Below are 26,672 nucleotides of genomic sequence, written 5' to 3'. Positions count from 1 at the left end.
TCAATGCAAATCGATTCATTTTGCGAAAGTATTGTGACTAAAAGTCGCTTCAGGAACAGAGACTGTGTGTAAATTTTAAAACGTGACTAAAGAAATAAAAACTTAATTAAATGTTTGTTTGGGTCACGTTTCTCCAAATGATGCCTCTTTCTCAAAGTTCCTGCTGTTAAGTTGCTTTTAAAAAGGATGTCATTCACGTCTACACTCGTTTACACGTGTCGCGTTCATATAGTTTTTTGCATTTTTCAACGCGTCCCACTGTCTTTAGTCTGCGTTAGAGTTTGTGTGTAATTACAGAACCATGAAGTGAATCTGAGTTTCGATTTTAGTCCTCGGCAACATCTGAGATCGGATCTCGTCACAGCTATGAGGGAAAAAATATTGCATGTAAAAAAAAAACCCTCATTTAAGTATTTCTCATGTGTGACATCATATACGAGATTTTATTATTCATGAGGTTTTTTTGTAAAGAGCTTGTGAGATTTGAATATGTAAATTAGCTTCTATATTTGGGATCAGTGTCTCTGAGTGTCCCAGGCTGTTGTTGATGGTGTGATTTTTTTCGCGGGTCTCTGTCCCTCAGTGACGGATAAACCCGAGATGGTTCCTGTGCCTCTGGAGAGTCGTCCCTGTGTCCTGCTACGTCGTGATTTGGTGGCTCTGCCCGCAAGCCTTATTAGCCAAATCGGCTACCGCTGCCACCCCAAACTCTACACGGAGGGCGACCCGGGGGAAAAACTCGAACTCGTTGCCGGTGAGTGGATTGGTTTTATCCTTTTTGTTTGTTTTTTAAATTTATGTTAGATCTGAAAACCTTACTACGTTAAGCTAGAGACGGTGCCGCCATGTTGGACAGCATGGATCAGCTTTTGCATCTCATCACCATATTAGCACAGTAATGAGGAATAAAACACTCCATCGCACCGTGTTGTGCTGTCTGAGGAAAATAATAAATGACGATGCTGAGGATGGTGTGATGAAGCGACAGCGTTACTGATAACGTTAATTAATATTCATTATTCTACTAAAACATCACATTGTGAAGTCTTTTATTCCTTTATATCAATGATTGCGGTGTTGTTTTGTAAAGTACTTAAAGAACCACATGTACTTTTTATCCGTTTATAGTTACGTTTCATGTTCTCGAACATCACTGAAACAGGTTAGTTCCTGGTCTGGCTTACATTATAGCAGCGATAAACAAACAGTCGTTCCCTCACCACCTTTCTTTTTTTCTCTTGAAGTTAATAAGACAAAAAAAATGGCAGCTTGTTGTGTTATGGTGAAACGGTAAAGAAACGTAAACAGCTCGTGTGTCCTGAAGTCTCAGAAAACCGAAAGTTCCAGTTTCATCTCTGACGCTACGTTCACACTGCAAGGCTTAATGCTCAATTCCGATTTTTTTGTGAAATCCGATTTTTTTGTGAGGTCGTTCACATTAACAAATATATGCGACTTGTATGTGATCCTCAGTATGAACGAAAAGCGACCTAAAAGTGTTCCGCATGCGCATTGCAGGATACGACGACGTCACACGCAGTGAGCATGGCCAGTGTTTACGGAAGTAAAACCGCCCGGTTGCGGTATGACCCATCCAATCTAGCTTGAATAGCTGCATCCCCCCAAATGGAAATCAGCTCCCTAACCTCTGCGTCCTTCCATTGAGAAGATTCAGAACCTTCACAGCCCGAAGCGTCCCTCGCATTGATGTCATATGCGCCATGTTGTTGTAACTTTTTTTGAGAGACCCGCCGCCTACTTCAGCGCAGAATAGTGACGTTTGTGGCTTGTTGATGACGTGTAAGTCGGATGAATGCGACCTGGCGGTTCAGACTGAAGTCGCATATGAAAAGCGCGGATAGGAATCGGAATTAGGACCACATATTCAAACGGCCTGGGTCGGATTTGAAAAAATCGGATCTGTGTCGTTCATATTGTCAATAAAAGATCGGATACAGGTCACATATGGGCGAAAAGATCGGATTTGAGTCACTTCAGCCTGCAGTGTGAACGTAGCCTGATTGTTAGAAAGCGCTGACACTGGAGACTCCTTTCAGAGACGTTCCAGAAATGTCTCTTTTGCATCCAACGTTCAAGATGCTACAGAAATGGTAATGTTAACGCAAGCGCAGAATTCAACAGCACTGTGCTGTAAAGGATTATTTCGATGCTGTAAACGACACGTTCAGGAGAAACTGAGTTTAAATTTACCTCATGTGCGTCATTTTGCCCACAAGTAAACAGTCCGAGTTGTTTGTTCGGGTGATGTAATGGGCCGTGTGTGTGTGTGTTACATTTACATTCTGAGCTTATTTTGTGCCACCAGAGTCGCAAACACACTACTGTGGGACAACAGAGCACTGTTTATGGACACTCTGTGTGTGTGTGTGTGTGTGTGTGTGTGTGTGTGTGTGTGTGTGTGTGTGTGTGTGTGTGTGTGTGTGTGTGTGTGTACATAGGTTCGGGAGTGTTCATGACCAGAGGACAGCTGATGAACTGCCACTTGTGTGCTGGGATTAAACACAAGGTCTTGTTGAGGCGACTGCTTGCGACTTTCTTCGACAGGTTTGTGGAAATACGCTCAGGGAAAATTTTGTAAATTGAAAATTGTTTGGAAACGTTTTAATTTAAACACCAACAAGAACAAGATGGCGTCTCCTGAGACATAAATATAGCAACGATCATACAGTGCCAGCCTACTGATGGAGTGTAAAAGGTGAATAAAGTGATAAGATCATATCAAATACATGAATGAATGGTTTTAATGGTTTTATTTCTCATCTTAACTGGAGAGATAACGCGTCTTTTGTTATTATTCAATCTCGGGACACGATCTTCACCGCAACCTTCATACATTTTGTGGACGAACGTTGGGCAAAGACAAAAAAAAGCCAAACGTGCAGTCTTGGTTGACAGTTGTGTGGGAGGATTGAAGTCTCTGATATTAAATGACTCCCAGGAAGCCCCTTTACCCCAGTTCCACATTAGTGCACAGAAAAATCCCCAGTGTTAAATTCACACCTACAGTGTTTATATTTCTCCACGTGGATACAAATGTCAGCACTGGGGGATTTTGCTGTGTAGGTGCTCTCACCTCGCCTTGTCTCGTCTCACCTCGATTTTCCTTCCTGAAAGATCTGATCCTCACTTTGCTTACTTTCTGATACGGAGAATGTTTTGAGTTCCTTAATAAGAAATAACATCTATCTGTGTGTGTGTGTGTGTGTGTGTTCAACCTTGACGTGTTTATAGTGAACATTCTCCATGTTATATAACGTTAGACGCGTTTATAGTTCACCGTTTTTATTTTTGATGCACCAGAATATCAAAATGGTCAAAAACAAGTAACGGGAGGGAAACGGATTAAACCTCTGTAGGCCTGTAGCGATTGGGTGATTTGGGTCACTGAGTCATACTGAAAGACAATCAATGAAATGAATCAGTGCAACTATTGTGCATATTCGACTTGTGTGCAAACAGTTTAATAGGCGAGTAAGATTATTCGCATCATCATCATCATTCAGAAAAACAACTGCGAATCGTCAACTATCTAGAAACATCGTCCATGTTGAAACATTTCACAGCTTCTGTATGTGACATGAGGAAAGTGAGTTATGAGGATTATATCTCATCTCATTATCTGTAGCCGCTTTATCCTGTTCTACAGGGTCGCAGGCAAGCTGGAGCCTATCCCAGCTGACTACGGGCGAAAGGCGGGGTTCACCCTGGACAAGTCACCAGGTCATCACAGGGCTGACACATAGACACAGACAACCATTCACACTCACATTCACACCTACGCTCAATTTAGAGTCACCAGTTAACCTAACCTGCATGTCTTTGGACTGTGGGGGAAACCGGAGCACCCGGAGGAAACCCACGCGGACACGGGGAGAACATGCAAACTCCGCACAGAAAGGCCCTCGCCGGCCCCGGGGCTCGAACCCAGGACCTTCTTGCTGTGAGGCGACAGCGCTAACCACTACACCACCGTGCCGCCTGAGGATTATATTAGAAGAAAAATATGAATTTTGTTTGGATTTTTGATCGCTTTCTGATTTTAACTCCACCCCCTTAGGTGGGACTGTGCATTATTCCACTTCAGAGTGTATATACAGTTCCCTCCACAATTGTTGGCACCCCTGGTTAAGATGTGTTAAAAGCCTTAAAATAAATTAAATTTTTGTTGCAGAAGCATAATCTCACACTGAAAATTGTAGAAAAATGTAACCTTTAAGTCAAGTGAATTAAAAAAAAAATCCCTGACTAAGAAATAATTATTTTTCATAAAATGACCTGTTCCACAATTATTGGCACCCATAACAAGTCCTAGAAAATAAATATAATTGAAGCATTTCTGTCATTTCTACTGTAGTTTATAAAGTTGATCAGAGTATCTAGGAACCTTTAATTAGTAATTCATCACATCCTGTTTCCCTGGGGTATAAATATGATGTGACACAGAGGCCTATTTCTCTTATCCACTCTTCAACATGGGAAGGACAAGAGAACACACCATTCAAGTAAGGCAGATGTGTGTCAACCTTCATAAGTCAGGCAATGGCTACAAGAAAATAGCCGCTCGCCTACACCGGCCCATATCTACAGTCAGAGGGATCATCAAGAAGTTTAAAACAACTGGAACAGTGGCAAACAAGCCTGGACGAGGATGCAAGTTTATCTTGCCACCACGCACAGTGAGGAGGATGGGAAGAGAAGTAAAAAGTTCTCCAAAGCTCACTGTTAGAGAATTGTATAAAAAAAAGCCTTTTCTCACTTACAAGCATAAATGTAAATGTCTGGAGTTCGCTAAGCGGTACTGGGACTTCAACTGGGACCGTGTGCTTTGGTCAGATGAGACCAAGATAGAGCTTTTTGGCAACAAACACTCTAAGTGGGTCTGGCGTAACACAAAAGATGAGTATGCGGAAAAGCACCTCATGCCCACTGTGAAGTATGGGGGAGGATCGGTGATGTTGTGGGCCTGTTTCTTTTCCAAAGGCCCCGGGAACCTTGTTAGGGTGCATGGCATCATGAACTCTTTGAAATACCAGGACGTTTTAAATCAAAATCTGGTGGCCTCTGCCCGAAAGCTGAAGATGGGTCGTCACTGCATCCTTCAGCAAGATAATGACCCTAAACATGTGGCCAAATCTACACAAAAAGGGTTCACCAGACACAAAATCAAGCTCCTCCCATGGCCATCTCAGTCCCCAGACCTCAACCCAATTGAAAACCTGTGGGGTGAGCTGAAGATGAGAGTGCATAGGAGAGGACCCAGGACTCTGGATGATTTAGAGAGATTGTGCAAAGAGGAATGGTCGAATATCCCTCTCTCTGTATTCTCCCATCTTGTGAAATGTTATAGGAGAAGATTAAGTGCTGTCTTGTTGGCAAAAGGGAGTTGTACAAAGTATTAACATCACGGGTGCCAATAATTGTGGAGGGCGCTGTATGTAGGTGTATATCTCGTGTGTGTGTGTGTGTGTGTGTCTATCTCAGAGTATGTGTTTTGTTTGAGCACGTGCAGCGCGTGATGGCCCACAGGCAAGGCGTCGGCCTTGTAAAAGGAAGATCACAGGTTTGATCATGTCATTCAGAAGCTCTTTCAGCGAATCAACTGTGAAACACATTCCCCCGAGCTACAGAGACTCGCTGAGCAGTTCTCAGGTGAAGGAGTGCCTCGCTGCTTAATGTTCTGCCCTAGAGACCAGAAGGTCATGAGTTCAGATCCCACCACAGAGCCAGTGAGATGCTGTGTTCATACAGCTGATGGAAATGAAGATCAAAAAATAACAATACACTTTTCTGCCCCTGTTGAATTTTACATTGAAATTAAAAACCCGGAATATCACAAAAAGCTTTCCTGTGTGTGTGTGTGTGTGTTTAGATGGAAATGTGATGATAGATGGTTGCTCATGTGTTTCGTTCCTCCTGCACCTCCTGGTGTGTGTGTGTGTGTGCGTGTATACAGAAACACTCTGGCGAACAGCTGTGGGACTGGAATCCGTTCCTCGACCAGTGACCCGAGCAGAAAGCCTCTGGATAGTCGCGTTCTAAATGCCGTCAAACGTATGTTCAATTTTTTGTGATGAGATTTTATATTATTTTATTTATTGTAATTATATTATTATTATTATTCATAATCATTTGTTAATGAGCTGATCAGTTATCTGATAATTTTTTAATCGGGGCGTGTTTTCAGTGTAATGTGAGTACAGTTTGTATATGTGATACATCTCGAGTTGAATTTGTAAAAGTTGTACAAAACTGACAAGCACACAGGCCACGCCTCCTTCACAGGGACTGAGAGATACACAGGCCACGCCTCCTTACCCGGGACTGACAGATACACAGGCCACGCCTCCTTACCTGGGACTGACATATGCACAGGCCACGCCTCCTTACCTGGGACTGATAAATATTGAGGCCAATCCTCCATCACTGGGACTCATAGACAGAGGCCACGCCTTCTTTCCTAAGATTGACAAATACAAAGGACACACCTTCTTCACAGGCCACACCTTCTACACTGAGACTCCTCAGACTAACAGTTTTGAAGGCCACGCCTCCATGACTAATCTGACGTACATGCAGGCCTCGCCACTTTTACGAAGACTAACAGGCACAAGAGAAACACCTCCTTTATTAAACGTGATAAACACACAGGCCACGCCTCATTTACTAAGATTGATATGTACAAAGCCCACGCCTCCTTTACAAAGACTGACCAAGACAAGGGACATGACTCCTTTACTAAGATTGATAAACACACAGGCCACACCTCCTTTACTCAGACTGACATATAGGAAGGTCACACCTCTTTTACTAAGACTGACAGACACACAGACCACGCCTCCTTTACTAAGATAGACAGGCACACTGGCCACACCTCCTTTACTTGTTTCAGGTGTTTTATCTGTCAGTTAAATGTTTTTATTTCTCCTTTCTCTCTCCTTTTTTCAGTCTACTGTCAAAATTTTGCACCCAACTTCAAAGAGAGTGAGATGAACGTGATCGCCGCCGACATGTGCACCAACGCGCGCCGTGTCAGGAAAAGATGGCTCCCCAAGATCAAGTCCATGCTGCCTGAAGGCATCGACATGTACCGTGGCTCAGGGGCAGGGCTTAACCTGGGTGTTCCGTTGACCTTTGACCCAGACTGCAAGCAGCTGCCGCTGTTCGGAGAGCGTAAGGATGCTGTAAGAACTCAGCAGCCGCTGGATAACGAGAGTCCGGAGCTCATCGAGGGCCAGGCGGAGGAGGAAGAGGAGGAGGAGGAGGAAGGAGCCATTGCCGAGGGAGTGGAGGAGACTTTAGGGGCGAATTCTCTTCTTCTAGGGGTCGAGGGTGGAGTTCAGGGTCGTCTGGCACATGATGGACAGCAGGAGGAGGAGTTTGGGGAGGGTCTGAGGATAAACGAGCAGTGAAAAGCTGCTGGTGTTTGAACAGGAACGTGTGGCTGGAGAAGCCGGGCTGTGTTTCAGTACTGCTTTTAGTGCGCCCTTATCAACTTCCCCTAGACTGAATGTAGTGCAGGTGTTCAGATACGTTATCGCCTTAAGTGAAGTTCATTAGATGATGATGTGAATGTAATTGAAGTTTTATAAATGGCAAAAAAGAGTAGAAGGAAAAAGACGCAAGACTGACAGGCAGAGAGGCCACACCTCCTTATCTACGCACGCCTCCTTTACTGAGACTGATGTATACAAAGGCCACGCCTCCTTTACTGAGACTGACAATGGCGGTAAAAGAGGCGTGGCCTCTCGCTTTTCTTTTTATACCAAGGTGCAGCTTTGGAAAATGTGCTCCTCCGTACACACTCCAGGTGTGACTTTTTTCCAAGTGAATCAGGACGAATTAAAAACAGTACTGAAACACGGAACATATCAGAAGTGAACCACGCCCATGTGCAGCAGTGCATGCTGGGTAGAGTGAGCTAACAGGACAAACACAGGCATTGCTTATGTAAGTTGAAAAAGATTTGCACTCGTGCTGAGATGAACTCATGCACTTCTTTAACCATCAGATTTTTTAGCCAAAAGTGCAATGGAAGACGTCTGTAAGCGTCTCATGAGGCCATATGAGACCTGAAAGGACCTCCGTGACCTTCCTCTGGAGAGATTTCTTTTTGCGATACACTGAATGTTCTGTACTTTCCAGGAAAACGAAACCTCCCAAGAAAATGAAATTACATTACTCTATTGTCCATCGGGAAAACACTGTGCATGCGAACGGCTGCGGCGATTGAAAGCTCGAGCTCGTTTAGGATCTCGGTCCAAGATCCCAAAATAACATTTTAAAGGAATACTCTGGAATATTTTCATCTGATCTCGATCCACTGCATCAGTAGTTTATTCTCTATACAAGAACGTATTCACGTTCCCTTGAACATGAGAAGAGAACGGGACTTTTTTTTTTTACATGTAATTAAAACTAGATAGAGACAGTGACAAAAGCCACAGTGATTTGTGCTAGCTGTTACAAACCGGGACCTCTGGTCACCGTACCCTATAGATCTGGAATGGTAAGAGATGGAGAATGACACTTAGTGAGGGAAAGTTGCATCCTGACACCCTGAACAAGATAAAATAAAAAAAACTGATTGAAAAAAAACATGAAAATTGACAGAGTTGTAAGTGATTGAAATAAATCCTGTTTTTCATGGATCATTCCAGATCAGTGATCCAGATCAGCACCAAAAGTCATAGCAACGTAATTCAGCCCAGAGGGATTCTTCATGTGAAATTTGGTGATGATTGGTTGAAAACTGAGGGAGAAATAGCGTCCTTGAAAATGTTAGGAGAATAATAATAATAAGAATACTAAAGGAGGAAGATCCTGAATGAGAGTAACAGTTTGCGCCAGCGGTGCTAGCAGAAATTAATTTACTTACAGTAGAAGTCTATAGGGGCGTGCACACAGGCAGGCAACAGCGGCGATGTGGCAGCCAGAGCTCGGTGAAATTTAGCGACAGGTGAAATAACTGTTCACGGCGTGAAGTGGGCGGGTCCTGAGTTAAACTAATCCTGCGATTGAGGTGACTACCAACAGGAGCGAAGGATACCGTTAACTGACATGATGCCAACACTGAGTTCCCCAAAACGTTTACCACAAGGAGGCACTAACAACGAGAGAACCGCATGATACGTGCACGTGCTAAAAAATATGTGACGATAAAACGCAACTTCCGTAAAGTGTTCAGATTAAACAGATGTGAAAGAAAATCAACTTTACTTCATATTGGTTACTTTCCAACACTGGAGCAATGCAGTAAGAAAGTCCTATTGTTCCAGTGACTTTACTTCCTGGTATCCTGACACCATCAGGAAAAGTAGTTCCATGGATTTATGATAGTTGAGCCGTTGCTATGGTAACATGGGAGACACATGAGAACATTCCTGCGTTTTCAGGCCAAACAGGAATAAAATTAATCCGGCAAAACGGAAAAGAAAAGCCGATTCACTGAAGGGGAAAGGACACGTATTTGTGGTTACATTCACTTTGGGTGTGACTTTATTGACCAATCAGAGCTCAGTCTTTTCAATAATAAAAGCGCAGATTTTATAAAATAAGAGATGTAATTCACAAAGTTAAATTTCGCCAAGACATTTTATCTTAGGGCCGACTTTAATTTTTTTTAAATTCTTTTTTAACGACTGAGGAATTTGGACAAGTTTAACGATTTCCTTTAATCTCATTAATTAAAGCTCAACCAGCAGGAGTTTGTTTATGCCCTTATCATGGAGCGTGAACTTCTGTTTTATCTCTCAGCCTGCTGGATTTTTTATCGTTAGCAATATTAACACTTCTGTCCCAGTTTATAAATTTAGAAAATGACCTGTTTCATGTCCAGTGTGTAAGAGACTCCGCTGTCCACAGTTTGGGGTAAAGAGCTCTTCTGCTGTTTTCTTGCTGCTGATTAAATGCCGGTTGCTGGATCGATCATGTGCACAATGCAGATGTGGTGTATGGAGATTTTCGACTCGATGTCCATTGGAGTATTCCTTTAAAACCCAAAGCAATGCCTGTGTTTGTTTAAAACAACCTCAGCTGTCATTTACAATAATCCTGAAACAACAAAGAGCCTTTTTCACAAACACAGATGGACTTGTGTATGTACAGTCCATACTGGAGCGTTTAAAGCCACGATGCTTGCATGCAAAACAAAAATAATACGATTTTCAGAACCACAGCGTCGCAAGTTCAATGCGGACACCTCGAAGAAAGTTTTTTTTAGTTTTGTTTTGTTTCCCTTCGGTATCCGGATGGTCTCCATCGTGGCCCTGTTTAGAAAAACAAACGAACTACTTTTCACTGTGAGGGTCAGAAGAAAAAAAAAAGTTTCTTTGCTTGTGGTTCTCTACTGTAGATTATTTAATATGAGACTGGTATCATTTTTATCGTTTTCTTGCTGGCTTTTTTTTTAGCATTTGCACTTGAACTGAGGGAGGTGATGGAGAAACTGAAGTGACTGAGTTCTTCACCCCTTTTGTTCTCCCTCGCAATCGATACAAAAAAATTCGACGAAGAAATTTCAGTGAAATTTCAACACTACGAGCTCAGACACTTTTTTTCCTTTTTTTGGGGTTTATTTTTTGGTTTTAATTTCATACTCACGATGCATAATCTATAGCAAATCTCTCGCTGTGCGTTCTGCCTTTCCTGCTTGGTTTCCTGCAGAGTGTCTGATTTTGCAATACTTTTCTCCTGAAAGAGTGTGTGAGATGATCGTGCACACTTGACTCTTTGGATTTTTCCCAGGACACAGGAATGAAGAAATCCAGATTGTTGTTGTTGTTTTTCACAAACCATCATCAGAAAGAAGAGGAAGAGCGTTGTATTGTTGTAGTTTGAAAGCCAGAAATTGAATCAAAATTTTGTTTTCTCTCAGTCAGAATCTTCAGGTTTGTTGAATTTGCCTTTAGAGGAACATTTTAACCAAATAAATAAATAAAAATCAAATGCACACAGTTTCACCTCGAACCCGAATGCTGGAGCTACGAGGCTAACATAGCTAACATGTACAAGTCAGTTCTGTCCAAATTATTTTTTTTTAAATTAACTCATGCTATGAGCTTACATTTATCTTCAAGTTTTAATTGAACTTTTTAACTGTCGGAGGCGGGGCTTACATAATGCTATAAAAATGTTCCTAGCCAGTTTGTTAGCATGGTACGGACAGTACAAATTGCACTTTGCTACTTTTTGACGTTGCATTAGGATTCGATGACCATCCCACAGTGAACTTCTCTCAGATCACACTTGGTGTGTTTTGTTTTACCTGGAATATATATACCTGGTGAAAATATCCAAGGCTCTGAAATTAATTTGGATGGTTTTATAGGAGCCGTGTCACTCATTAGCCTTTTGTACACCTACCTTCTCTCTTTGTCGCTCGTTTGTCTTTGAGAAAAAGAAGAAGTTGTTAAATCTAAAACTCAAACTTAAGTGTTATTTGGTTTGTCCAACATGCGAACACTTAACAAGAGAGGATTTACTCAAGCAGTCCAGGAACGAACATCTACCTATGTTAGCTGTTAGATCCTGCATTTATTGTTTAAAAAAAAAATTAAAGAGATGTGGTCACATGGTAAAATTCTAATGTAAATCTATTTTTTTATTTCCTTTGCATATGCATCATCATAAACTACTAATCTTCCATCATTTATATTGCGTAAAATCAAAGAAAGTCAAAGGCAGCATGGTGAGGAGATGTTTTGGCTCTTCACCAACCCCTAATGGAAAGAGCTGTTAATTTTTTTTAGATGCATTAAAGGTCCACAGGAGAGAAAGTGAACAATGACGCTGAGGAAACTATGAGCGAGCTACAGGGACCATTCAGGACCGAATCCGATTTCCAGACACATATCTGTAAGATAACGATGTCTTTATACTTTGGCAATAATGACATCACAACACCCCCTCAAGAAAAACCAATCCCATCCAAATAGGGCTTAAGCGTGTACACAGTGCACTCTGTGTCATCCTGTGGAGAACAACAAACTGCAGTAGGACGAAAAGTCCGGAATCACGTCCCGGTGTTCTGCTTCTCTGTGAAAGTTAGTTCGTAGTTGATGTATAGATTAGATATGACAAGTCATATAGTGTCCCAAACCGGGTTTGAGGTGGATATTTACGCAGAATATTAGCCTCGCAGCTCCAGAGAGGAAACTTCAGACACCAGAATGCCTCGGATGATCAACTGCAATTGAGATAAAAACAGAAATTTGATCGAAATCCATTTTCCGGTGGATTATTGTGTAGTAAAGAGGAAACTCTGTTTTTGTTGAACACATATTGACTCCTGATGCTGTAGATAAATCTCTGTGTGGATAGATAGATAGATAGATAGATAGATAGATAGATAGATAGATAGATAGATAGATAGATAGATAGATAGATAGATAGATAGATAGATAGATAGATAGATAGATAGATAGATAGATAGATATTGGAAGAGTATCAGTGCCTTAATAAGACGTTTTGGTGTAACAGACAAACACTTCTTCTGTTAAACCTCAGAAAGGTCGAGGAGAGACGTGTGATGATTTCAGAGCTAAAATTCACCCACAGAATCAAGAAATTGGCCTTTTTTTCCTATTTATTTTTTATCGTAGCGACTTAAACATACCTGAGGATTCTGACAATAGCTGATGTCTCTGGTGCATGTTGAGCAATGATCCAAACAGCGGCGTTATGTATAGTGCAGACCTCCAGTTTGAGAGGTGGAATCCTCTGTACGATCATGCATTTAGCGTGCGTGATGTATGCAACCTGCTAGCAGATCGGAGTAAATGACGTACTGTAGCGCCGTAAATGATCCATTTGTTGCTCTTGTAGGAATCGTATTTAATCCTGCTTTTTTATCAGTTGCACGACCCGTAAAGAGTTCTTTTTTTATTTTATTTTTTTTTAAAAAACATCTGCACCTGCAATATCCCAAAATTTATCTTTCATTTGTTTTTCTCTGAATCGATGTAAACTATTGCACTAGATGCTGAGAGGAACTCAGAAGAATGTTTATCGCTAAACCGAACGGTGGGAAAGCGCTGTTTGTGGTAGCATAACGCTGTCCGATGTGGAGTGACAGGATAATTTATGTGTCTGTACGTATTTCTTTTTTACATTGTAGATGCTACTTCTGTCATTAAGACTTCACAGTCTCTAAATTTTGGCACTAACGACTGATTACTTTTGCACAAACTGCAAAAGAAGGGTAGGCTCCCCCCCCCCCCCCCCCCCAAAAAAAAAGTGTGTGAGAGATTTGTTTTTGTTTTATTTGGAGTTTTTGTGTACTTGTATTCCTTCATATGTTTGAACATAGCCATGAATCATGACTATCAAGAGCCATGAATCGACTCTTTTGGATCTCAAACAACTCACTATGTCTGGTTTAGAACAAAATAGCAAGGAGTCGATTCATATATCGAGTCTTGGGAGTCGACTCTTGGGTGACTCGTGAATCATTAGTCTACTTCAGTGATGGGAATTCCTAATGTTTTCAGCAAGTCAGATAATTTGACTCAACTGACCATTATGAGTCGACTCTTTTGGCTGTCAATCAACTCACTAATATTATGTCCAATGTCCAACAAAATGGCAAGGAGCCTTTTGGGAGTCGACTCTTATAGATGACTTATAAATCATTAGTGTGCTTCAGTGATAGAAAGCAAAAGGCAAGACACTGTTTGGGAGGCGTAAGGGTTGACTCCTGTTAATGAATCATGAATCATCTGTATGCTGTCATGATGGGAATTCCAGCTCTGTTAAATGAGTCAGATCATTGATTCAGTTCACCAATAAGATGCAACTCTTTCAGTTCCTGAACACCTCATTCATATTTTGTCTGGTTGAGAACAAAAGAGGAAGGAGCCCACTGGGAGCTGAAAGAGTTGACTCTTATGGTGAATAATCTGTGTGATTGGAATGGCTGCTCTTTTCAGTGAATCAGATCATTTGACTCATCAAAAAGAGTTGACTTCTAGCTCAAAAAAGAAAAAAAACTCATTGATATTACACCCTGTTTAGAACAAAATGACATCCATTTGGGAGTCATCTCTAGTATCTGAATTATGAATCATTGGTGTGCTTTAGTGAAGCGAATTCCTGATCTTTCCAGTTTGTCCGATCATTTAACCCATTTGATTCAGTAATATTTTGTTCTAAACTGGACATAGTTTGCAATATTGTGACTTTTTTTTTAAATAAATGATGACGTCAGGGATGCAAGTCACCTGTTTGTTTTCGTTCCATTTAAATCATAAACGTGGCCACAGAGGACACCCACGTGCAGTGTTTAGACAGACAAAGCAACGCAAGATTTATTTGGTTTAAGTTGCTTCCTGAAGATGAATGAATTCAGCTCTGATGTTGAACACAGCTTTCTGAACATTTTTTTTTATTCAGTTACACTGTCAGATTATTAGAACTGCCAACATCTACAAAAGAGAAGATGTTGAGAAGAAAGACTTGTATGTGAGACAGCTCTCAATGTTCATTTAAACGATTCAGTTCAAAGAGTCGACTCATTCACAAATGACACATCACTCAAAAAAAAAGGCCAAACAATGAGTTTTAAAGCCTGATTATAAACATTTCTGCTTTTTGTGTTTTATATTTGAATGATGCTGTAGGTAGTGAATCGTTTCTAACTCACAAAGATGCTGCTGTTTAATTTTTAATCAGCAGGTGCTTCTTAATAAAAATGGATTTTTAAAGAAATTGTTTTCTGATGAGGGTCAGAGCACATTTTCAAAACAAGACTCACACATTTGAGCATCTTGGGGTATAAAACTAATTATGCACATCTGGACCATGGTTTTTTTTTTTTTAAGAATATTCTCAACCTGTTTGTTGATCTGAATTATGATGACACATTAGATTTCTGTGATAATAAAATCTGCAGTAGTTCAATAACAAATAACGATAGCAAGAATCTTCCAGAACACTGGATCTGTTTAAATGTGCTGAGATTTTTAAAACAGTTTTGTATCGTTGTAAAAATTGGGATTTTTTTTCTCATATTTAAGCAATATTCAAACATTTAGCAGATTTGTGAAAACCCAAACTTTTTTTTTTTATTTGGCTTTAATTCATGGATGACCTTTGACCCTTGAAACAATATGAGGACTGAATTGTGTGTGTGTGTGTGTGTGTGTGTGTGTGAGTGAGTGAGTCTTTGTTCATAGAAAAATAATGAATGCCAGCACTTTACCATTTGGTGTGAAAGTCGGCGAATGTAGGCCATGTTTGTCTTTAAAAAAAGAAAAAGCCATGTGCTCAAAGCGCAGACAATCAGAGAACGAATGTGCACTAATTTTTACATTTTGTTAGCATGTAGCTAAAGTTCTGTAAACCTTTCACAGCTTTGCTTCAGCTTTTTACAGGTAATATCTCTCTTTCTCTCTCTCTCGCTCGTTTTTCTCTCTCGTTTTTGACGATCTCTACTCAGAGGTCCATCTGGTCCCAGGACGCAGAACAGCCGGAGTTTTACTGTACACTGACGACTGAGACTCTTCAAACAGCCAAGTTTTCCTTTAATATGGCAATATCACAGGACTGAGACAAAGAAACATGGAAACTTTATTTCGGAAACAAGAAACCGTTGTTTACGCTTTTTAATGACTCTGATTTCATGAGAAATTTCCCTTTGAATTCGAATCCTTGATCAGAACTGCTTTTTGACTCGAGTGTCATTCAACTCACTGATTCATTTACAAATGCAATTCAAAAATGTTTGCTTTCTTATAAAATTCGTTATTTCACCAAACACTTGTCTGCTTGTCTTTAATTCATATTTACCATCAGGGAACTTGGAGCACATCATGATGTTGACATGACGTTATGTCTGTTTAATCGCTCAATCTATAAACATTATAAATGACTCAGATCAGTTTTACACGATTCAGTTTTTACAAGACTTTTATTTTAGAATGACAGTATGCATTTTTTGTAATAAATAAATATTAATCTCTGAGAAAAAGCAAAAACTGATCTCAGAAAACAGACTTTTGGCCTACTGTCTATTTATATTATTGTAAATAAGCAAAAACAAGGTTATACATAGTTATACTTAAGTTGGAAAATGGGAAAAAATCTGACTGGACAAGGGTTTAAAACAAAAAAAAAGCATGATCCAGTCACTTAAAGGTGTGTGTGTGTGTGTGGTAAAACTGCATACTACAGTTCAAATGTTAAATTGCAGAAATTATGCTGAGACTTTTCTTTTGAAAATAAGGAAATTCGGGTTGAGTTCACATTTATTACTATTTAATTTAAGCACAAAGATTTGCAGTTATTGGGATTTTCACTCAGCACCTTCTGGTAACTGAAGTGCTTTTATTTTGGAAAATTTGCTTCCGGTCTACCGATCTGGAAAGCCAAATTGGTCACTATTAACGTGAATGTAATATTGATTTTCAAAATACCATAAAAGAGCAATAAAATAAATTATTAGTAGAACTGAGTGCTGTAATTTGAATGACGTCATTGATTATATTTTCCATATTAAATTCTAAGAAAGATTTTTAACTGACGTCCTTTTAAGCTGCTTATTATTGCTATTATTAAAAAATCGTTTGGTTAATGGAAGTAATATGACCCTCTTGGCTTTCCATACACACGGTGCGCGCGATTCGGTTTCTGTTCTCCCGAATTGTAATAAACAAACTGCGCGTGGACTTGCTAGCTGTTTTCGCTAAGCTAATGAAAATATTTATGTTGAATAAAACATTTTAAAATATAATTTAGTAATTTGCCTGGACAGAGAACAGAAAACTGTGAAAATGGGGGACGACACTCCCGAGAGGGAAATGAAGGTAAAAAACAACAACAACACGATTTAGCTTATCCGCTAAGCTAGCAATGCTAATAAAACTAATCAACTTCGAAGTTTTGTTAGCTACCTTAGCTATTAAAAATATGTTCATACTAATAATATTTTAGCGCTCGATTTTAATAATAAATAAATCGCTAAATTATAAAATACAGTTTATTCCGTTGTGTGTTAGCAGGCTAGCATTGAAGCTAACCAGAATTTAATTTACTTTGCTTTTATAAAATAGTTACTGTGCGTGCAAATATTTGCTTGTAACAAACACCACAAACAAACTTTTAAAAAATCTTACGTTTACAGATTTTCCGCGTTTATGTTAATATTTAAATAAATCTGTTTTAATATCCTATCTAAAAGAGGCGGTTCAAAGAGTCGACTCGTTTGACTCTTTGAACCGACTTTGTTTTTAATATGTTAATTCAAAGAGTCGACTCGTTTGACTCTTTGAACCGACTTTGTTTTTAATATCTTAATTCAAAGAGTCGACTCGTTTGGCTCTTTAAGCCGACTCTTTTAGATAAGTTAAGTATAAATTGATTCGTTTAAATATTATTCATTCCAGTTGTTGGAACCTGTGAGGAGATTTTTCGAGCATGAATGCTATTATAAGGTAAAATGATTTATATTTTTCTTTCCAACAGGATTTTCAATTCCGTCAGATGAAGAAAATCCGTGTCTTCGACTCCCCTGATGATTTGCCCAGGGAGCGATCAAGTCTTCTCGCCATCTCCAACAAATTCGGCCTGACGTTTGTCGGCCAGGGCAGAGTGCTCAAAGTGTTTGTAACTGATGACATCATCGCTGCGGGGAAGGTCAGCGGAAACACCAATGAGATTGGTAAGATGTTTACGAGATGATCAGATTATCAGTGTGATCGTTGCTGTTGTCTCTCAGCTTAAATGCTCCGTGCTAAAGGAAAACTTTACTGACAGCATTTATAAGTTTAGGCAGAAATCTAGGTTTGTGATGTCATTGTTTTCGTTGTGTCCTACAGTGGAGGGTGTGAAGTGCCAGGCACTGACCCTCGACCTCCCGATGCACCACCTCGCCCTCAGCAGCGATGAGCTCACCCTGTCAGTGTGTGGCGCTTGTGAGGAAACCGCTCTCATACTAGACTTCTATGATGTTCGCACCTTCTTCAACAAGGTAAACTCTTTTAAAAAAAAAAAAATACACAGCACCAACACATTCCTTTGCTCTAAACCTCTAACGCATTCCAACTTTTTTATTTATTTCCTTCCTACAGACCAGACAGGACAAGCGTCCCTTTGCGTCCTTTAAAGTAGGCTCCGAGTCGGACACCTTGGTCCAGGATCTGAAATGGAGTCCAGTGGAAGCGTTTCGAGTCGCCGCTTGTCTCTCGGACGGCAGCATGATGGTGCTGGATGTTACAGACAAAGTCGTACCTATAGCACAACTTCCTGCCTCCACTGCCATCACCTGCGGTGAGTGTGTGTTCTCACACATCTTCATTTACACTCTGGATCGTCTGGAATATTTAACAACTTCTCAAAGGCTATAGGGTTTTTTGTGAAAGTTTCTCAGCAGTACACGAAAAAAAATGTTGAATGATTCTTTATTTAATGCCATCAAAATAAATCTGTAACACATTTTAAAAAGTTAAATTTTTTTTTTTTTTTTAAAGATGAAGTCGAAAATTTTAATCACATCACCAACTGTCGGTTAGTTTGTCGTTATTAAAAGTTTTCATTATTGAATTAAAACGTATCAAACAATATCAATATCATCCCAGAAAATCATATAGATGACTTGCAACCATGTGATCAAAATGTGCTACGTCATGAGCTAGAGGTCTGCGCAGGTCGGATTTTTCAGTCCCGCCCGCATTGTGCAGTCCCGCCCGCGCCCGCAAAGAATTATGATTTTCAGTCCCGCTCCCGCCCGCGCCCACAAAAAAATTATGATTTTCAGTCCCGCTCCCGCCCGCGCCTGCCATATTTTGTCCCGCTCCCGCCCGCAAATCCCGCATGATGCAGACGTCCGCGTTATTTCTCAGGAAAGTTCTTGTCTTGACACAGCGTGATGGTGCCCCGCCCCCTACTTTGAGTGGATTTGAGCATAAATATCTACAGCTCACGTTTGTTATTGTTTACCTTGTTTCTGACTTCAGCATGTAGTATCTATAATAATAATAATTAGTGCTGTCAAACGATTAAAATATTTAATCACAAATCGCACATTTTTATCACATGAGAAACCATTGTAATTCTCTGATCAGCATAAAAAAGTGAATGGGCTTGTTTTGTACCAATGTTTGTTTTTTTTATTGCAAAGCAGAGCTAGTAAAAGAAGTGAATTGATTTACTTGTTGCGTTAGTCTACAACTTTAATCAGAGAGACATGTTACACAGTGACGGTAGGCTTGACTCAATGCTATCCCAGAAATCCTTCCTGTAATATGCAAATTTGGCCGCCTCTGATTGGACAGCCAAATTTGCATATTACAGGAAGGATTTCTGGGATAGCATTGAGTCAAGCCTACCGTCACTGTGTAACCTGTCTCTCTGATTAAAGTTGTAGACTAACGCAACAAGTAAATCAATTCACTCATGGTTCTCTTGCTAGCTGGGTGTGAACTGCGAGTCATTAGAGTGATCAAAGGATTTCCCTTTAGGGTGATCAATGGCAAGTTTAAGATGCCATTTCTCACTCAATCTGGCAATCTGACTTTCTCTGCAAATTTAGGCATCTTAAAATGTTTTTATTAATGCCAAATAAAATATCCAGCACAAATTATATATGATAGACATAAATTAATAATTTATAAATTTTATTTCAAGCATGTTTTTAGTTAGCGGGACTGCAGCTGATCACCGCTCCCACCTGCGCCGCACATGTGTACTCCCGCTCCCGCGCGCATATGTGCACTTCCGGTCCCGCCCGCGCCCGCAGTGAGCTTTCAAAATTTGTCCCGGGCCGCACTGCTTTGCGGCGGGTCCCGCGAGTCCCACGGGACTCCCGCGGGAGTGCAGGGCTCTATCATGAGCGTCCGCCATGATGATGGATTTACAAAGCAAGTAGGATGGCAGCTGCTGAAAGCATGTCTGTAAACAACGCTGGAGTTTCTCAGTATTACCACGATTTGAACGATCTAACAGAGATATATATATTTGTGTGTGTGGTTTTGACTCATATTATTTAAAAAAAAAGTCAGGCTTTTCTAAAGATAAGACACTGCTACTGACCATGGAGTATGAATACAGGTCATTCCGTCCCATGACCATTTCGTCCAAAGCCCTTTTCATATGCACTGTCAGTTATTTTATATTTCAGGTGTTTTTTTTTTTTTTCGAAAAAAGGAGGAATTCTCAATGGAATTTGACCGACGCAAAACACATTTTTGTAAAGTAAATGAGTGCCATAATGTCGATCATCTTAAATCTTTAGGCGCCAATTTTGCAACGTATTTTGCAAAATTGCAAAATAAGCAAACGTATTTTGCTTTGACGTTGGCGCCATGGAACACTCTTGCGGGGGCTTCATTTGCGAATCCCGGGCCGAGGCACGGTCCTACCAACCCGAGACCGTATGCTTTCGAAGCGGGAGGTTTAGAGGGAGGTGCCTGTAAAACTGGGCTTTGCTACAAGCTCCGTTGGCCGAGTTATTAATTTTTAAAACCGGCTGGATCATGTTCAATCTTTAGGCACGGAGCAGCGCTCTCATGGGGGCTTCGGTCGCAAACACAGGAACACCTGAGATATAAAATAATTGATAGTGCATATGAAAAAGGCTTTGGACCAAATGTCTTAACTATTGGACGAAATGTTCATTGGACAAAGTGTCCTGATCCCCTCGTCTCCTGTCTGTACTGAGCCTCAGAGTTTCCTCGCCCTCTTTCCGAATTACGGACAGAGTTCTGAAAAATCGTAACGTGCCACGGTCACGAGTCCTGTTGTGACCACAACCATATACAGCACAAAGATATAGCAGAGCTAAAAGAGCGTTTAAAGCAGTGGAAAAACAGAGTTGTGCACATATGACTGTTTTGTGTGGAATGTCGCTTGATCCCGCATTTGTATCTCCACCAACATGGCCGACATCCGGGTTTATATTTTGCTTTGACGTCACTTGCAAGTCAAGGATTGTGACAAAATATATTGTGATATCGATATTATATCGTCTTATTGCCCAGGACTACACTTAGATGTTTTACTGTCTTTATAATTTTTAATGAACAAATGACGTATTAAAATGTAATTTAGATTCTATAAACATGTCTCTTAATTATTGATGAGTTGCCAGATCATAAAATATTCAAAATATTTTAACTAACCTTTAGGAGGCTTTACTTTGAGTCTGTTAATGTGTTAAAAAAGTGTGTTTTGTGCTGTGTAGTTTGCTGGAGTCCTAAAGGAAAGCAGATCGCTGCAGGGAAGCAGGACGCCACGGTGGTTCAGTACACGCCCGTAAGCGTCTCCTTATTCCCCTTCTTTACATCACTCGCATTCCTTCAGGGTTCAAGGTTCTTCATCTTTTACTGTCTTTGGTGTGTTCTTTCTCTCCAGGTTCTGCAGGAGAAGAAGGTGATCCCTTGTCCGAGTTTCTACACCGCCGACAATCCCGTTAAAGGTCATTTTTAACAGCGGGTCACACAAACTCCTGTTTCATTGTGGGAAAACCTCTCGATAAACATCGCGGCTGGAGGTGTTCTATAAAATTAGCTTGCTTTAGGAGAGCGTTAGGATGTAGACAAGTTAGTTACACACTGACCGGCCACTTTAATAGGAACTTGTTGATTCTAAGATCCCTGTTCTTGGCTGCAGGAGTGGAACCCAATGTGTTTTTCTGTTGCGTGCTGAGGTGCTTTTTTGTTCACCACGGTTGTAAAGAGTGATTATATGAGTTACTGTATCCTTCCTGGCAAAAAAATAGCTCGAACCACCTCAAATCTGTCCATTTCCCTCTGACCCTCTCTTATCAACAAGGCGTTTATTTTTACCAGGGCTTTGAACCGGTTCAAGGAACGAAAACTGGGAACTTTTTCTATTTCACATGGAACAGAAATGAAACCAGAAACTTTATTATTTTTTATGTTCCGGAACAGAAACGCTTATTAAAAATAATGGTAACCGGTTAATACTGGTTTTTATTTCGTTCCTCAAAGTTTCTGTAGCCTACAAATAAAAGTCATTCTTCTCCTGCACAAGTTTCTATGACCCGCTGGGGTTCACTTCCTGTGTGACGTTCGCTGACTGAATGGAGAGAGCGGGAGGGTGGACTACTATCACGTCTCCATTACTGAGTGTCTGAGCAAAGAAGAGCCTGAACGATGCAACCTCCCTATTGGCTGTTTATTGGCTGTTTGTAAAAATGTATCAGTTGTTGCCCTTCCCACGGGAAGCATCGCGGGCTCGAGAGACGAGACCTGACGAGTTAGTTCGTTGGTAGCAGAACAAAATGTCTGGACACAAATCGGGTTTTCAGAAAAGGAAAGAAAATAAACGGAGGGTCGAAAATACAAAAAAGGAGGCAGAAAATGCAAAACGAGTTTTAAGGTAGGACAAATGGTTACTTTTTAAGGCAGCCCGCCGTGGCTGCCTGCAGGCTTATTTATTATAGCCCATTTAGTTAAAATAGTTAATATAAAATGTTTATAGTTATGTGATGGTTGTCCTGATTTAGACTGGGTTTTTTTTTTGGGGGGGGGTTTGCGCGATGTTGCACCCGGGTCCAGATTAGGGCAGAACCGGCCCTGGCTACATTTCAGCTGTAGTTTGTTTTATGTATGTATGTACTTGCATAGATGTGTACTTGGTCTTCCAATATGGCGCCTAACAAAATCTCGCAGCGCGGTGACGTCATGCGGTAGCCCTCTATAGGGCCTGACTAGCCTTTGGTAACACACTAAACGAATTCTCTTTCATTTTTGGCACTTTTTCTGTTTGTGTAGATGGGAAGACATACTGAGAATCCAAATCGCCAACATTTGAAATAATAATTGTTTTGAATTATTTCTTGTCTTATTTAATGAAGGCTGTAATAGAATTAGCCTACATTTGGCTTAAGCTGGATGAGACAGAGACATAATTTTATAGCCATTTGTTAAACAGCTGACAGGGAACGTAATTAACCGTTCCGGGAACGAAATTTTTTTGTTCTAACCGGTTCGGGAACGTCTATTTAATGGTGGAACCCAAAACCGGAAACGTTAAAATTCCGTTTCTGTTCGGAACGAACCAATAGGAAAAAAATTCTGGTTCAAAGCCCTGGTTTTTACCCACAGAACTGTCCGTCCCTCGCTTAGTGTTTTTTTTTGTTTTCCGCACCATTCTGTGTAAACTCTAGAGACTGTTGTGTGTGAAAACCCCAGGAGGAGATCAGCAGTTTCTGAAATACTCAAACCTCATCCTCATCTGGCTCAAACCAACACCCATACCACAGTGAAAGAAAGAAAGTCACACTTCACTGTGAGATCACAGTTTTTCCCGTTCTGATGTTTGAACATTGTGAACATTGACTGAAGCTCTTGATTTGTATCTGCGTGATTTGATGCATCGTGCTGCTGTCGAGGGATCGGCTGATTAGAGAACCGCAGGTGGATGTAGGGGGGTTCCTAATAAAATGGCCAGTGAGTGTCGATTATATAAGTTAAAATTCCTATTTTAAGGACGCACAAAATGTCCAAGCTTTCAGAATTTCAAAATAGAGGGTTTTTTCCCCCCAGTCTGATTAGTGGGAGTTATGTAGTGTTGCAGTTATTAGATATTAGATATAATTAAAAAAAATATAATAAATGCATATAAATAAAATAAATCCTTATCAAAAAAAGTTGACTCTCTGTAAACATTTTCAGATTTAAAAAAAAAAAATTTCTTTTCCAAATCCATTTCCAATCTACAGGATCTGAAATCTGTTTTCTCCGATATCCAGTCCCCTGTTTTTAACGCTGATTTTTTTTTTTCTGGTTTTGATCTGATACTGAGGCGGCACGGTGATGTAGTGGTTAGCGCTGTCGCCTCACAGCAAGAAGGTCCGGGTTCGAGCCCCGTGGCCGGCGAGGGCCTTTCTGTGCGGAGTTTGCATGTTCTCCCCGTGTCCGCGTGGGTTTCCTCCGGGTGCTCCGGTTTCCCCCACAGTCCAAAGACATGCAGGTTAGGTTAACTGGTGACTCTAAATTGAGCGTAGGTGTGAATGTGAGTGTGAATGGTTGTCTGTGTCTATGTGTCAGCCCTGTGATGACCTGGCGACTTGTCCAGGGTGAACCCCGCCTTTCGCCCGTAGTCAGCTGGGATAGGCTCCAGCTCGCCTGCGACCCTGTAGAACAGGATAAAGCGGCTACAGATAATGAGATGATCTGATACTGAAAAAGAGCTCATTTTGAATGTCTGGTTATTTTTTGAAATTGAAAGAACTAATATTTATAGCTGTTTTATAACAAGTCAAAGTTAATTAAGACCATAAATGGATTAAAGTATACATAAAAGGATTAAAAATAAAATAATGCCATGATTGGTTAATCGCTGTAGTATAAGAGGAATAAAACACTTCAGCGTGAGCTGTTTCAGGGAAATAACCGACCTCAGTCCTCCACTTCTGCTTAAATGCTAACTAAATATGATAAAGTGGGCGGGGCTAAAATTGTCACCTTTTTTTTTCCCCAGTTCTGGATGTGTTATGGTTAAGCACCTACAACTTCGCCGTGGTGTACGCGGCAGCCGACGGCTCTCCTGAGACTCCGCCCGAGCTCGTAGTGGTGTCGCTTCCTGTGAGTTTCTCTTAGACACCAGAGCATTAAGGACACAGCGGTGAGCGTGGGCTCCTTCTCAACTCATGTTCTGTTGTGTGTGTGTGTGTGTGCAGAAGAAAGACGAGAAGAAAGAGGACAAGTTCCTGAACTTCAGTGACATCGTGTTCGGGTCGTGTACCGAAAGACAACATCACTACTTCCTGAACCACATCGAGGACTGGTGAGACAGTGTGAGAGTGGAAATAAAATGAGGACTCGCATGTAGATCAGAGTGGATTAATCCGTTTCGGATCTTTTTTCCAAAATAGGGATCTGATCCTCGCCGCTTCGGCCGCCTCCATCGAAGTCAGCATTATCGCCAAACAAGAGGACAAGGTAAGAGAGCGAGCTTAACTAATCCCGATCATGGGAAGAATGATCAGCTGATGAGACACAGAGAACAAAATGGAGGTCTGGAGAGAACAGGAAGTGTGCGTTATTGACTTTTTAAATCAGCAGGTTTTAGTTTCATCTCGTCTTTGCGCTAAGTCTATCGCTAGTTTTACTAATCAGAGAGTCTTATCAAATCATCAGCAATACAGTCTAGCTAAGATTTGGGCGAAAAATATCCAAAAGGTCCCTTGCAAAGCTCGCTAGCTCAGAAGGGCTTATTTCAACAAGCGAATTACGGTTTTACGGGAAAATCGTTCGCACTGTTGTTCGTAGAGCATCAGTTTGAACCCTGATGATGCCAGGAGTCCATGAGAGGTAGCGCATTCTCTCGTTCGCTCACAGTGACACTAGCCATTCGTGCACCTGTGAGCTCATATATGCAGAAGAGGGCAGATAGCGCTTTCATCCAAGTGTTTTATGCTGAACAGCAGTTTGAAAAGGTTTTTCTGGATTTTATTCGCTCGCTTCGTGGAATCTCCTGTCGTTTACGTCAAACACTTTCGATTAGTGATATAGAATAAAAGATTGACACTCGCTTTGCCTCATGTTCTCCTGATTCCATCTTCATGCAGATAAACTGGGAGCTGTGGCTGCTGGAGGACGCAAGCCGAGGAGAACTTCCTGTCACTCTGAACAACAACGACGACACATTTCCTGTGGGACTGGGCATCGACTACACCAGTCAGGGCGAAATACACATATGTAAGCACTCAGAACATGTGTTCCGTTCAGGTCCAGTCCAAGAACTGTGCTAGAAGATACTCAAGACTTTGTGTATAAACAGTGTCTTCTGGTTTACATCTCTGTCTTTAGGAACGTGTGATGATGAGAGATTAAATTCAGGATATAATGAGGTTTATAGGCTTTAGAACGCCTCCTCTTCCTCCTCCTCCTTACTCGTTTGAATAGCAGGAAAGTGCAATGCAAATCTTTTTACTAAACTAACCCTCTCTCCAGTAGTCTTGTGGACCTGCTGTAGGAGGGTTTTTTCCTTTGTATATTTTTGTCCACGTTTTTTTTTTTTTTTTTTAAACTCGCTCTATCTATGCATGTTGAATTCACTTCACTTGCTTTCGAACGCCTCATGACCCTCAGTGACCTCATGGCTGCGATTTTTGCTCCGTAGCTGATGAGAAGAAGCTGCCGCCGGCTCCCACGCTGCTGATCCTCTCCACCGACGGAGTGCTGTGTCCTTTCTCCCTGATCAACCTGAACCCGGGGGTGAAGCAGCTCGTCGTGTCCACTGGCAGCCTGCCTCAGGACGGAGAGAGACCTCCGTTACAGAGTAGGGAACGCTCGAGTTTAAAATATAAGATAATGTTTATCGATAAATATTGATTTCTGTGTTCCAACTGTAATGGAGCGTAATAATGTCAGATGAGAATTTCCATCCATTGTAGTTTCGTTTATTTGAAATAATTACCCAATCCTGACAATTTATTCTAAAATGTATTACTTTTAAATATGATCAACTGTTTTTAATTAGAATGTTATGATTTTTTGGTCATGTTCAGAAAACTGGTTTAGGTATGGAAGTGTGCTGTAGATGTTATAAACGTTAAATTGTCTGTTTGTTTTTTTTTAAACATATTATTTTACCAGGATGTAGGGCTGCACAATATGTCGAAAAAGTATCAATATCGCGATATCATAGTTTGCGATACACATACCGCAAAAATTACTTAAATTTCGACA

At 40.8% G+C, this 26,672-nt stretch overlaps 2 protein-coding genes across 3 annotated transcripts in view; both read left to right on the top strand.

Moving 5' to 3' along the window:
• The window catches only part of LOC132875915 (nucleus accumbens-associated protein 2), a 70,049-nt gene extending 54,277 nt beyond the window's left edge, over window positions 1-15,772 (top strand). For both annotated transcript variants that reach the window (XM_060913068.1, XM_060913069.1), the window contains 4 exons: window positions 584-754; window positions 2,460-2,565; window positions 5,975-6,072; window positions 6,967-15,772. In XM_060913068.1, the coding sequence (XP_060769051.1) occupies window positions 584-754; window positions 2,460-2,565; window positions 5,975-6,072; window positions 6,967-7,430 (839 nt within the window). In that variant the 3' untranslated portion in view covers window positions 7,431-15,772. The remainder of the gene's footprint in view (window positions 1-583; window positions 755-2,459; window positions 2,566-5,974; window positions 6,073-6,966) is intronic.
• Window positions 15,773-16,640: 868 nt separating this feature from the next.
• The window catches only part of nup214 (nucleoporin 214), a 62,850-nt gene continuing 52,818 nt past the window's right edge, over window positions 16,641-26,672 (top strand). Inside the window, exons 1-11 of the mRNA XM_060912926.1 lie at window positions 16,641-16,820; window positions 17,479-17,674; window positions 17,832-17,983; window positions 18,084-18,282; window positions 21,194-21,264; window positions 21,364-21,427; window positions 24,460-24,563; window positions 24,659-24,765; window positions 24,854-24,920; window positions 25,550-25,679; window positions 26,104-26,262. Of these exons, the coding sequence (XP_060768909.1) occupies window positions 16,788-16,820; window positions 17,479-17,674; window positions 17,832-17,983; window positions 18,084-18,282; window positions 21,194-21,264; window positions 21,364-21,427; window positions 24,460-24,563; window positions 24,659-24,765; window positions 24,854-24,920; window positions 25,550-25,679; window positions 26,104-26,262 (1,282 nt within the window). The 5' untranslated portion in view covers window positions 16,641-16,787. The remainder of the gene's footprint in view (window positions 16,821-17,478; window positions 17,675-17,831; window positions 17,984-18,083; window positions 18,283-21,193; window positions 21,265-21,363; window positions 21,428-24,459; window positions 24,564-24,658; window positions 24,766-24,853; window positions 24,921-25,549; window positions 25,680-26,103; window positions 26,263-26,672) is intronic.

The sequence above is a fragment of the Neoarius graeffei genome, chromosome 28, assembly GCF_027579695.1.
Source record: "Neoarius graeffei isolate fNeoGra1 chromosome 28, fNeoGra1.pri, whole genome shotgun sequence".
Classification (NCBI taxonomy): domain Eukaryota; kingdom Metazoa; phylum Chordata; class Actinopteri; order Siluriformes; family Ariidae; genus Neoarius; species Neoarius graeffei.
This window is presented reverse-complemented; position numbering and strand designations above follow the sequence as displayed.